The 12370-nt window shown below is 43.5% G+C and overlaps 1 protein-coding gene across 1 annotated transcript in view; it reads right to left on the bottom strand.

Annotated features, from left to right (window-relative positions):
* mapk8ip3 (mitogen-activated protein kinase 8 interacting protein 3) overlaps window positions 1–12165 on the bottom strand; it is a 30798-nt gene extending 18633 nt beyond the window's left edge. Inside the window, exons 1-10 of the mRNA XM_085784591.1 lie at window positions 11153–12165; window positions 6869–6989; window positions 6242–6312; window positions 5600–5691; window positions 4731–4754; window positions 2956–3061; window positions 1746–1977; window positions 1503–1605; window positions 1007–1125; window positions 106–117 (exon numbers count right to left, since the gene is read on the bottom strand). Coding sequence (XP_085640717.1) covers window positions 106–117; window positions 1007–1125; window positions 1503–1605; window positions 1746–1977; window positions 2956–3061; window positions 4731–4754; window positions 5600–5691; window positions 6242–6312; window positions 6869–6989; window positions 11153–11458 — 1186 coding nt within the window. The 5' untranslated portion in view covers window positions 11459–12165. The remainder of the gene's footprint in view (window positions 1–105; window positions 118–1006; window positions 1126–1502; window positions 1606–1745; window positions 1978–2955; window positions 3062–4730; window positions 4755–5599; window positions 5692–6241; window positions 6313–6868; window positions 6990–11152) is intronic.
* Between the last annotated feature and the right edge of the window lie 205 nt (window positions 12166–12370).

The raw sequence follows: 12370 nt of genomic DNA, 5'->3' as shown, positions 1-12370 counted from the left end.
TGGCTTTGTATAAACTGATGAATGCCTTCTCTTGGAAGCAGAGTTTGGAGAGGAGTCAATGAGTAAAAGAAAAAGATACCAACCAATGCACGTTCAGATACACACCTGAGAACTCGCCTATGGGTGTCACCAGCAGAAGCACATAAAGGGGGAAAAAAAGAAACGGGTGAGAGGTTAACAAACGGACAAGAAGATGGCTCAAACCTGCCTTCATATTTCTGCTACTAAATAAATCAAAACCCAGAGGAAGTCCTACTCATGAAAACAGAAACAAAATCTCCCAGAATTCAACAAAAGTAGATGAGCCCAAAACAGAGAGTTTTTAAAGGATAGATAAGCTAAATAATAACTGCGTGTGAAATAAAATGTAATGAATGTCTGATAAATAGAATAAGAACTTCAGCTTTTACAAATAAGCTCAAAACATCTGAAACAGGCTTGTGTTGTTGTGCCTCTGGCTGTAAAAAAAAAAAAAGGGGGGGGGGGAGAAAACAAAGGAATAAACTAGAAGGACAAATAGAAAACAAAAGTAACACTGCGTGGATGGGCATTTGGGGATTGGGAATAGTAGATTTCTTTTAGGATGACTGTGCAGTGATGCAGAGATGAACTGCTGGCGTGGAGTGTTTTCCAGCCGCGGCCATGCAAAGTAAAAAGTCAGAGTCAGAGCTGTAGCCTGACATGAAGCTGCTGCCCTGCATGGACCAAAGGTAAAACAAATGCCGGCTTTGTGCAGTGCACACATGCACCTGCCCCTATTTCCCCTCACTTGGGTTCATATTTATTTATTATTAGCTTCACTTTCACCTCACACAGGAGACATCTCTTCTATTTTCAAGCGTTTCCTTTGAAGTGAAATACTCGCTGCTGCATAAAAGAGGAGGATCTGACTAAGCTGTGACCAAAGCGATTTCACGGTTCAACTTGTTTATACTCTTCTGCCAAGATTTACAGATGATCCTACGGAAACAGCACAAAACGTTGCGACTAACAGTGATGCTCGTACCTAGCAGCTCGGCGCCTGCGTCGACGTCTCCAATGATGTCCGACTTAGCGTCTTTGATCTCATGGTAGAGAGAGTCGGTGTTGATGCCGAAGGCCTCGTTCACGATGCCCTGGGACGGGCTAAGATACACATTTATGACAATGTCATTAAGAAGTCAAAGTGGAATCTTTTGTATTTAAGTTAATTTTCATTCGTATACTGTGTAACACTTCTCTATGGCAACACTGCATATGCAGATTTAATATTTTTATATGGTGCTTTCACCTATTGCTTCAAGAATCATCTACAGTAGGAAACTGTTTCAGGTCTTGTTTTGGTGGATAAACTGAAACATAAGGGCCAAACTGATGTTTTGACACTTAACTGACAAAACAAAACAAAACTCTAAGTTTTAGAGTCAAGAGTTTTGTAGTTTTTCCGACTTTCAACAACAATCTTGGAGATACAGAATTGAACTCAACACTGTGGATGTGATGCGGCCACCACGTAGCTGTACCTGTTTCCTCCTCCGTACACACGGGGGTCTACACACATGTCCAGCTCAGGGGTGGAATCAATGATCTCCTGAAACTCAGTCCACTCGTCACTGCTCCCCATGCCTGGAGAAATATGACAGACGCACATCTGAATCACCGCTGCTCCTTGAGAAAACTAAACGTCTGGATCATGTTTTAGTTGGAGTCAAACAGAACAAGTTGTCGCCCCAATCAAAGCTTTGACCTTGGCGACATCCTCTTACCGATGCTGACATTCCTGGTTTCTTGGGAGACTTGCACCTCCATATTCCTGCTGAGCCGCTTGGCACTTTTCCTGTGGTTCCCAGAACGCATCACGTCGAACTCGGATTGCGGGAGGAAGCCCTCGTTGATGGGGGTGACGGTGGCCGAGGGGACGGAGGAGGTGGGTGTGTTGGACTTGCTCCCTGTGCTGCTGGGTGTGGCTGCCACCGAGTCCGACTCTGACCCATCCTCCTTGGTGCGGAGAAGACGACATGAAGGGGCGAGACACAAACGACACAATGTGAGCTTCACATGGTGAGGCAGGAACCAATCACACCTGAATTTACCGCTCCACTTCACTTTCTTGTGAGTAGCTCCAGACGTTTTTCTAGGATTCACTTTGTCATTATGGACGTAACAATAGAAATTAAGCACACGATTTATTATCACTTAAATTCTGGGCTGTTTGAAAAACATTTTGATTGACTGTTTTGCACTCACTGGAGTGAAGTCAAATGTTGATCTGATTTTTCTTCTATTTTATTTGAATTGCTTGTAGATAAAGAGTCATACATGTCTTTTATAGTTTCTAGTTAGACATAAAGTCACAGCAGAATATTTCCACTATGAATCTGTAACAAAACTTCAACTACGACTTTATGTAAACCTTTTTTTTTTTTTTACAAATGCAATTCAACTTGCATTTGTGCTCTTGGGATGACATCAGAGCTAGATACCAGATGGAGCCACAACAAGAAAGCAACAAAATACTCTATTTTCTGCTTCTCTCACATTTAAAGCACAGAGTACCATTGAACTGCAGGAAAGTACAAAACAAAAACAAAACAAAACAAACTTGATTCTAAACTAAAACATAAAGACACAGCAGAAGCCGCACGATCACACTGTAAAATAATATTCAAGAAAACTCCAGTAAAATAAATAAAATACAGATTCCCCTGCTTGCTTGAGTCAACGCCTCTGACTTGACGGGGTGGATTCCCCACTGATATCATTGTGGTGTCATAATCTGATAACTGATATTTCCTCTAACAGTGACACAAGCAGGCGTGAGGGGAGGAGCTCCGTGTTGGGGCGTGGCTAGCAGGACGGGCAGCGGTGAGGCTGGCCCCTCCCCCTTCCACTCCCCAGGCAGCGGTTGTGGTCTTGGGAGGAGAATATGGCCGCCGTCTGTCCCACCTGATAGGCTGACTGGCTGAGCTCGCTGACCTGCCAGGTGTCTTTCCCGGGCATCATCCTAGCCCCCCCGAGACCCCCACGTACCATGACCTCGCCACTGGGGAACAGGCTCAGCGACGGTGGGCGGTCCGCTTTGCTGTTGGCCAAGGACACACAGACAGGTGGAGACTGATGTTAGTTAGTTGTTCACGTAGATTTACCCGATCGTCCCGTCCAGGGCCGGAGCCCGACCTGCGTCACACAGGCGATCTGACATCACGGGGTTAAAACAAACCACCTCCCCTCTCATCAATAACTACTGCACAGCCAAAGGAAAAGTTCAACAGGTTGGGAAACAGGCTCACTCACTTGTTTGCTGAGAGTTAGATGAGAAGATTGATATAACTCTTCTATATGAAGCTGTATAATGTGGCCATTTAGCTTTAGCATAGAGATTAGAAACAGGCAGCGTCTTAACCTCTCTCATTATATCTCATTAAAACAACACTTCACAGTTGTAGTGTTAGTATTTACATGCAGCACTTATTTCTGGCCTGGAAAAATATGGGTAACCCTTTAATTTACAGGCCGTTATGTGATAATGTCAAGAAATAGCCAAGAAATAACAATTAATTGCGTAGTAATGTCTAGAAATAGCCTAGAAATAACGGTCAATTTCATAGTAATGTCGAGAAATATAGCCAGGAAATAACGATTAATTACGTAGAAATAGCCCAGAAATAACGGTCAAGGACTTGGTGGAGAAAAATTCTGGCCTTTCCCAAAAGATTCAAAGCATGAAAAGCATGTGTAATATTTTGCCTTTCTGAAAAACATGACATTATGAAATTGACAGTTATTTCTAGGCTATGTCTTGACATTACTATGCAATTAATTGTTATTTCTTGGCTATTTCTTAACATTATCACATATAACGGCCTGTAAATTAAAGGGTTACCAAAATATGCATATTTACATAATTTAGTATTTTATACATAATAATATAAATATCAGGGCATCAATCTTCACATCTAACTCTTGGCAAAAATGTACTAAAAGGGATAAAAATGGAGAAAACCATACACAAGCAAATTCCTGCAATCATACCCATGTTCTGATACGCTGAACGTGGGTAACATGGGATTGTATTGAATAAAACAGGAGTGGATATTTTTTGGGGGCCGGAGAGAAATAGTTCATTCACAAGCCCTGCGGTGAGAAGCAGGAACAAGGACATGCAGCCCGGTGCAGGCAGGCCAAACACATTCACCTCATGACCTTTGTTCACTGTCTGCTCACTGTGTCCACATCTACTTACACCTGTTACTGAAAACCTGAGACATGCACAGCTCAGACCGCCACTGTGTCCTTTGCTTAAAGTGAACACATATCCATATAATCACGTCTTATTTGTATAATATGAAGGTCTTGGACTCAGACGAGCAGGACGGGCCCACATACACACACGGATGAGCGGAACAACAGACACAAGAGGACAAGGTACAGGGAGAAGACTGCAAAATATGGATTGCATTGCATTACATTGCTTAGCATGACTTTTGAAGCATTCCTTATTTTCCTCAATTGTTATTAGAATGCAATATTATTGATGCAGTCGCAATAATATATAACTGTAAGGATCAATAACTAATACAGCAAAACACAGAAAGGAGCATTTCCTCATACAAGGGGGTTGAGGCAAAAGCAAAAGTATAATAAAGGGGTATAAAGGGGCGTCAGCAGCAACTCCTTGTCTAGTTTTAAGTCCGAGCAGGTCAGTTTGGGTGAGGAGGAGGTCGGACACTTATGGGACCATGTTCATTTACCTTCTCCTCCGTGTGTAGTGTTGACTGAGCAAACAGCAGCACGGACAGCAGGACACACAGACAGACACACAGACAGACAGACAGTGGTTAGAGAGAGAGAGAGAGAGAGAGAGAGAGACAGGAACATGCAGTGACACATGAAAACACCCCCCCTCACACACACACACACACACACCTATACAAATCGAGTCAACAGTCTGAAGGACAACTACACAACTGTCTTTATCTCATTAAACCTGCTTTAGATTTTACTTAAGACATTACTTAAGATTTATGAGCAGGACTTCTTCCTCTTGTCTCAGTAAGTGATACGTTATGTAAACTCACCAGGGTTTATAATGCACCCACTCCCACACACACACACACACACACACACACACACACACAGACCTCCACACACTCTGGCCCAGCCTCGCCGGGACAGTTGATAAAGATTTGTGGGATTAGGATGCTTTTCATGTGACATTGTAGCTGAATTACTGTAAGATTTAGGATGCTGTGTGTTTGGTGACACGTTGCAGGAAGTGACTAATCTGTGATTCATCTGTCGAGGCACCAGATGTCCCACTCCTCTACTTGTTTCTTGTCCGTATATCTGTTCAGGACTCACAGGTTGGCCAAACGCTGAACACTGCAGGCTGACAAACAAACATACTTTACTTTCTAATGGCTGCCGACCGTGTTTCCTTTTGAATCCCCACACCCACAGTTAACTGTTGATACGGTGAGTATGTTGACGCACGACAAAGCCTGAACAAAACATGAAACATCAGCGACAAGACGATGGGTGGAAGCTACAATCTACGCAAAGATACTGTATACACCTGCACTTTAAACACCCACACCAACACACGCGGTGGACCACTCACGTTCGTCCACAGCCGGGGCCTTCTGATTGGCTGTTGCTGCCGGCCTGCTGCATTTTGGACCGCTCTATGTGCTCGACGTACGTCTGAATCATCTGTGATCCACGGCAACAGAAAGATGTGGGAAAAGAGGACAGTGACAGAGTGATGGATGAGAAACCATGTGAGATTGAGAGGATTACACTGATTCAATTACAAAATCTATAATCTACTACACATTGGATTATTCTAACATGCAGTGTACCAAAAGGATAATGGATATTGCTGTTTATTTACTATGAATCACAGGAGACTTATTTCAATGCTGAACATGTTTGGGGGTGTATACAATCTTGTTTTTAGTGATCAAATTCCATGTTTTGATTGTTTTTGAGACCGGCTTGTGTTAGGTAATCCATCACAATGATGAAAAAAAGACTGCTTCTAGTTATGTTACACTGGAAAGCAGACGAAAACGCAGAGTAAACAATTAATTCTTAACATTTTGGGATAATTACAAAGAAACGATTGGGACTCATTTACCAGTAAGCATCTGTTTTGTAGAAAATGGCCCTAAATGGCAATACATGAAAATATGCTGTCAGGGTCTGCTGTAATATTTGAGGATGATATTTAAATTTGATTTAATTGAGAATTTTTTCTCACCTCAGTGTGGCGCTGGTGCAGAGCGTTATATTCTTTCTTCATGTCTGATTCTCGCTCCTCCAACCGGGTGACTGGCAGACACAGACGGACACATATCAAGACCAAGTTATATTATCATTTGGCACCAGTTAAATATGAAGGTTCGAATATAAGAGCATCATTTCATGAGAGTGGGGGTTTATAACTACTGCTCAGTCTCTGGTTTGCACTATTTTAAATATTTCAAATGAGGTATTTGGGTCAAAGACTCCTGTGAAACTCCTGTGGAACGTCGCACATCAAGGTAGGGCAGAGAGTGAATAAGACTAAACTAAACTAAACCACGCTGTATGGATTTATTCATAGGGTTATAACATGTGAACCAAAGCAAACCAGAGTTTCAGTGCAAATATACCAACAATCTAAAAATATCACAACATCCTCAGTGCGTCTACTTCCCTTCCCATCTTCCCCATTGAACCACAACGGAAATATTTGCTGTTCTTGAGGAGCAGTCAAACTGAAGTCATCAATAAACCTTCTGAAAAAAACTCAGTTGATGGGTTTTGAGACGAGAGGAGCCAGATGTGCTGCACGTGCGAAGCATTACACAACAGTGTGCTACAATGTTCGAAGCCTGTCACTCACGCTGGTCGGAGTAGTTCTTCGTCTTCAGCTCCAGCTGTTTCGACTGCAGCTCCAGAAACTCCACCTGAACCTGCAGGTCCTTCTTCTCAGCCTCCAGAGCATCTTCAAATTCAATGAATTTCTGATGGAGGATACATGAGCAAATATCAGAACGTCACACATCTGGGTTTCAATTCATAGACGAGAGCAGAAAATGTTTATTTTAACCACTGGATGGATTCTGAAAATCAATATGAAAAGAAGCACAATATAATATGATGACACAGTGCTAGTGGCCTCTACATTGAACTGTCTTTCTTTTGGACAATTAGATGTAATTTGTAGAAATAACTGATATTGTAGGTGACATTGCTATTAGCTGCTTGTTGACGCATCACTTCTCAGGACCATTCAGGGTTTTAAAAACACAATAAACACAGTGTGACTGCAGGTTTCACATGAATTGCCTTTTGTATGGTCATAACAACCTGAAGTGTCTGGGTTGAGTAAGGTAACAGACAGGTTGAAGTTGGTAACCAGCTCAATAAAAGGAGGAAAACACAGCCCAGCCTGCGTCCCCTTCACTTTTTTTTTTTTTTTTTTTGCAAAGCTGTTCACAATGACAAGCTTTTTTCAGTGCAGTAAAAAGTCTTAATACTGTAATCCTCCGACTGCAGCAGAACCCTGCAACCAGGAATATGCTGCTGCACACGTGCACTAAATGCAAATGCTACAACGCAATCACTTCTGCAAATACAGCAACTAATGTAGACATCTAAAGTCACTGACGAGCACAACAACAATCCCATGAGCCCGGTTTGACCTGCAGAGAGGATTTTAGAAAAAGGAAATCTCAGGAAAATAACACAGAAATGTGACTCTCTCTGTTCGCAGATTAAACAATAAAGAATCAGACTTAGAGCCACAGTCTTTTCTATGGGACACTGGGGTTGTTTTCTAATGCTAAAGATGTCGGCTACGCACCCCACGACAAACAAGACCAAGTATAAATCTCTTACAATGGACGCCTTTTTGACAGAAAGTATAATAGAATCTAAAAACAAATCACCACCATTATGTTGCACAGTAGCAAGACACACAACAACACAAAATACTGTAGCATCCTTCATCCACTCCAGTGTGACTGAGAACACGTCCTATAGTGTTGCCCTTCAAATGCATTCAATCCAGCAGATTTAACTGCAGCAGGCACCGAACCTCTCCAATCTATTAAACTGTGGTGGCGTGTAGAGTACAGTCGAGTTTACAGTGCACATGCATTAAAAAATAAATAAATAAATATCAGAAAGGTCATCATTTGATTCGTGTAAACAACAATTACACAACTACACAGATTTCTGAACGGGAATACAGTATTGTGTTCATTCTGTGCAGTATGAATAATTCACGAGGAGGCCTTGCGTGTCGAGTCGACTGAGTGGTGGTAATGTGCTGAGTGTGTTTGTGACGTTATCACATTCGCGGCTAAGTAATAACTGACGACAGCGTGGACCAGCGACTACAGGACAAATAATAACAACCGAATAAATACGATCATAAAGCTGAAGCCGATACGTCACGGCGGTCTTTGTGTGAGGTGACAAAGCCTGACTACATCAAGGGAGAGGCTGATTATAATTAAAGCAGAGGCAGCGATGTGATCAGTCTTTTTTTTCGGTCGTCACACTGTGACAAGTGTGAAACCGGCGGAGTTAGTGACACAAAGTGATGATGGGGATCGTTCCTGCTGCAGGATGACACAAACAACAACTGCTGCAAAAAGATTTCTCCACCTCGCGTTAACAACCATAAGACCGGACGTGTCGTTAAGACTTCATGAGCGGAGAGGGAACTGTTGGTTTTGTTTACCATCAGCTGGAGCCTAATAACACTGTAATCTGAGACTCTTTTTGGTCGTCGCTCTCCGTGTCTGAGGGTGTGTTATTGTTTTCATCTAGATTCTCTCTTTCTCTCTCTCACCCTGCTCTTCTCATTAGTCTCTCCCTCTCTCTCTCTCTCCCTGTGCGTTTACTGGCTCGTACTCTGGCTTCATAAACCTCAGTCCATCTCACCCCCCCCTGCTCCTGTTCTGCTGCCTCTGCTCCTCATGAGCACAAATCAGGTTACAGTGCCAGGCTCCCTCAGTGTGCTCTGTGTACTATTGATTTCCTATGATCCCCACCCCTCGCACGTCGTCCCATCCCCCATTGTAACCCTCGATCTCTTAGTCTGAAAAAAAAAACAACAACTCACTCTTCCTCTCTCTGTTTATCTGTTGCATTTTAATTTGCCATCTAATTTGACCAAACACCAAACGTAATAAAGAGCCATGGAGGAGAAACCTGACAAAGAAAATCAACAAAACACTCAAACTGAAGTGGTCGAAATGTGAATTATATGAAACTTAGTAGTAGGTCTAGTAGGTATGGGACCAATGTGAAACATAGATCTTGCCTGAAGCATCCACACATAGACACTAAAGGAATAAAACTTCCCTGGATGCAGAAAGTAAAGGTAAACAAACATAACTACTATTACAAGGCCGGCTAATATGCTACATAAAAAAAATTTCCCTATATAATCCTATTGTATTTTCTCCAAACTAGCAAGTCATGGTATTGGCTAGTTACTTTCAGTTTCACTACCAGAAGCTCTGCTGGGAATAATAAGACTTGTGTGAACCTGTTGGCATCTGTCATGTAAAACAATGGCTCCATCTGAGTGACCTGCACTGCCTGTTGGTTTTAACCAATTTACCATACTGTTATGATACATATTTTTTTAAACTGTGGAATTAAAAGAAGCTTAAATGTGATAACACTGAAATATTAATGCGAACCAGCCAGTGCTCTTCTAATTACCAGCTTAAAGTGAAAACAAATGAGATAACTGACACGGGGAGGAAACACAGCGGGAAGCAGATGATGAAACAGGCTAAAAGCTGAGCTAAGCTGATACTAGCAGAGCTGCCAGTGATATGCTGAGGCCTCTTTGGATGGGAGGAGGATTAAAGTTACTTTATGATGCTGCTGTGACACCGGCTACGGAGACACAGAGAGGAAGGAGGGGAGGGGGGAAAAAAAGATTTGCTGGAGGTGGAGATTAGCCGGTAATGTAATAGCTCCATATTAATGTCCACTGTTGTTGTCCGTGTCCCTGTTCTCTCTGTGTTTTCAAGTGTAAACGCCCTCTGAACGCTGAGCTCAGTCTCAAAGCTTGTCTGACTGTCCCTTTATCGCCGTATACTTTATGTGAAGATATAACTCTGTGTTTGCATACTGTGTGCTTATGGATTTGCATGAGACTTTAGATCAGGTATTTAAAGAAGAGCACTATAAATTAAACTTATTTCTGTTTTGTGTATTTTTCACTGTTGTTCATAGTGGCATTGATATTAACAGATTGTAGTTGTAATAACAACAGTAGTAGCAGGTGGAGAGATATTATAGTGGTATTAAGAGAGCTAGTAGAGGTATTAGGAGCAGCAGCTGCAGTAGTAGTAGTTGTAGTAGTAATAGTAGTAGCAGTTATTCAAACTGTGTCATGCTCTCATCCATCATAACAACACAAATTTGTTGTGTAATAATGTAATGCGGAAGTTTAAAACATCGTAAGTGGACTTTATCATGCGATCAATAGTTTAATATAGTTTACTTGCATGTATTTAAATAAGCTCGGCCACATGCACACAGTAGTTATGCTACTGTGACCTATAGAAAGTTTCTCTCCATCAAATCCAGGCATCTGTGACGTCTGTGACCTCAGGCTCTCTGCTGATGTTGAGCCGAGTTGTTTATTATGTCTAGAAATCAACTGAGCAGGTTTAATTCAAATGAATCAGTGTGGTCAAGTAGGACCAGGAGTTATATTATGAAACATTTAGCAGAACTTTCTCTTTTCTCTACTAGCCTATATTTAAGATATTAAGATAAGATATATTGAGTGAAAACTAGATAATGTTTGAATCTTTGATCCTCTACTTTAAATTTCCATGATCTCTCATGACAGTTGATGTAGTTTTACCTAAAGCATGAGTGCATCTTCAGCAGTATAACTGGATCATATGATTCTTAGTTTTAACACAGTTGTTCTCTGAACAGCTGGATACAGCAGAGGACACTGTCAGCTGTGTCAGCACGTACATTAACGCTAAATATAAGCCCAACAATCTAATGTCACAGGCCTAAACATGAGTCACATGTCTGGTGAAAGCTCCCGGCTCAGACCGGGCACCGTGACCAGGGAGCTGGATGTGATCATGCGGGCAGAGGCCCACACAGAGCCGGGGTTAGGTTAGGTACCTACCTCCTCTGCCTGCTTGCGCAGCGCTTTCTCCCGCTCGTACTGGGTGATGAGCTGCTCGTTGTCCTCCTTCAGCAGCTCCAGCTCCACCTCGTGCTCCTGGTTCTCCGTCAGCACCGCGTCCAGGTTCTCCAGGACGTTCACCACCAGCGGCATCAGCTCCTTCACCACCTCCTCGTCGTAGCTGCGGATCAGCCGCTCGAACTCCCGGTAGATGGAGTTGGCCAGGCCCGACACCCGCTCCGACATGACGGACCCGGAGCCGTAGTCGTCCTGGTAGACCACCTCGTCGATCTGCAGCTCCATCATCTTGGCAGCTGGAGCCGGCGTCTGTTTCCAGATGAGGAGGCTGCGCTCAAACAGGTTTTTTTTTTTTTTTTTTAAGGCCTTTAAAGGCGAGACTGTCACACCGGGTCTGGATCCACTCAGCAAACAGAGAAGGGAGGGGGCTTCAATCACAGTCTCTCCTCAAGTAAAAAAAACAACAACAAAAAAACACTTATGCCATTTTACAGCAGCACAGACTCACTGGACGAAGACTGTGTGCTGTGTGCGTAACCTTGAGCTCGGTACTGGAAATAATATCGCCTCTAATATTGTGATGTGAGGAGGGCCCCCTCCTCCTCTACCAGCCCGCCGTATCGCCTCCAGACGCGGCCCAGCTATTTCTCCACCCCGGCGCAGAGCACCTGATCCGGGGAGCGGTGGATGCGGAGTGGGCCAGCCTGTGGATCGGCCCTCGCTGGGTCCATGCCGAGGGACCAAATGTGTTCGTCGATGATATTGCACCTGCCCCTCAGCAGCCGCAGCCATGGACCCCGGCCATCACTGGCAGCCGGGGAAATAAATACATGAATAAATAGGTAAATAAATAAAGTACCGCCGCTGATCTCCGCCGACGACGATCCGCCTCTACAACACGGTCTGTCCCATGTTGTGGCCCCGTCCTGCGGCTGCTGCTCCGGGCTCGGGCGGTGATGGTGATGTCGCCCTGTGGGAGAGGCTGTGCCTGCTGTTCAGATGGAGGAGCCAGCTGACCGACCCCGGGTGACGTCACGGCGTCTGCATCGCAGCCACACACCGGAAGTACGAGCTGAGATTTCAAAATAAAACTACAGTTACTCTGAGGCGTGACACGTTGTAGCATATATTCATTTCATTGATAGCAACACATTTTAAGCTCAAAGATAAAGAGTTTAAAACCCTCTTCACACTGAGGGT

Source organism: Trachurus japonicus, chromosome 8 (assembly GCF_045865225.1).
Source record: "Trachurus japonicus isolate A0001 chromosome 8, Traja_1.0".
In the NCBI taxonomy this organism is placed as follows: domain Eukaryota; kingdom Metazoa; phylum Chordata; class Actinopteri; order Carangiformes; family Carangidae; genus Trachurus; species Trachurus japonicus.
Note: the sequence above shows the minus strand (reverse complement) of the source record. Positions and strands in the feature narration are given on the sequence as shown.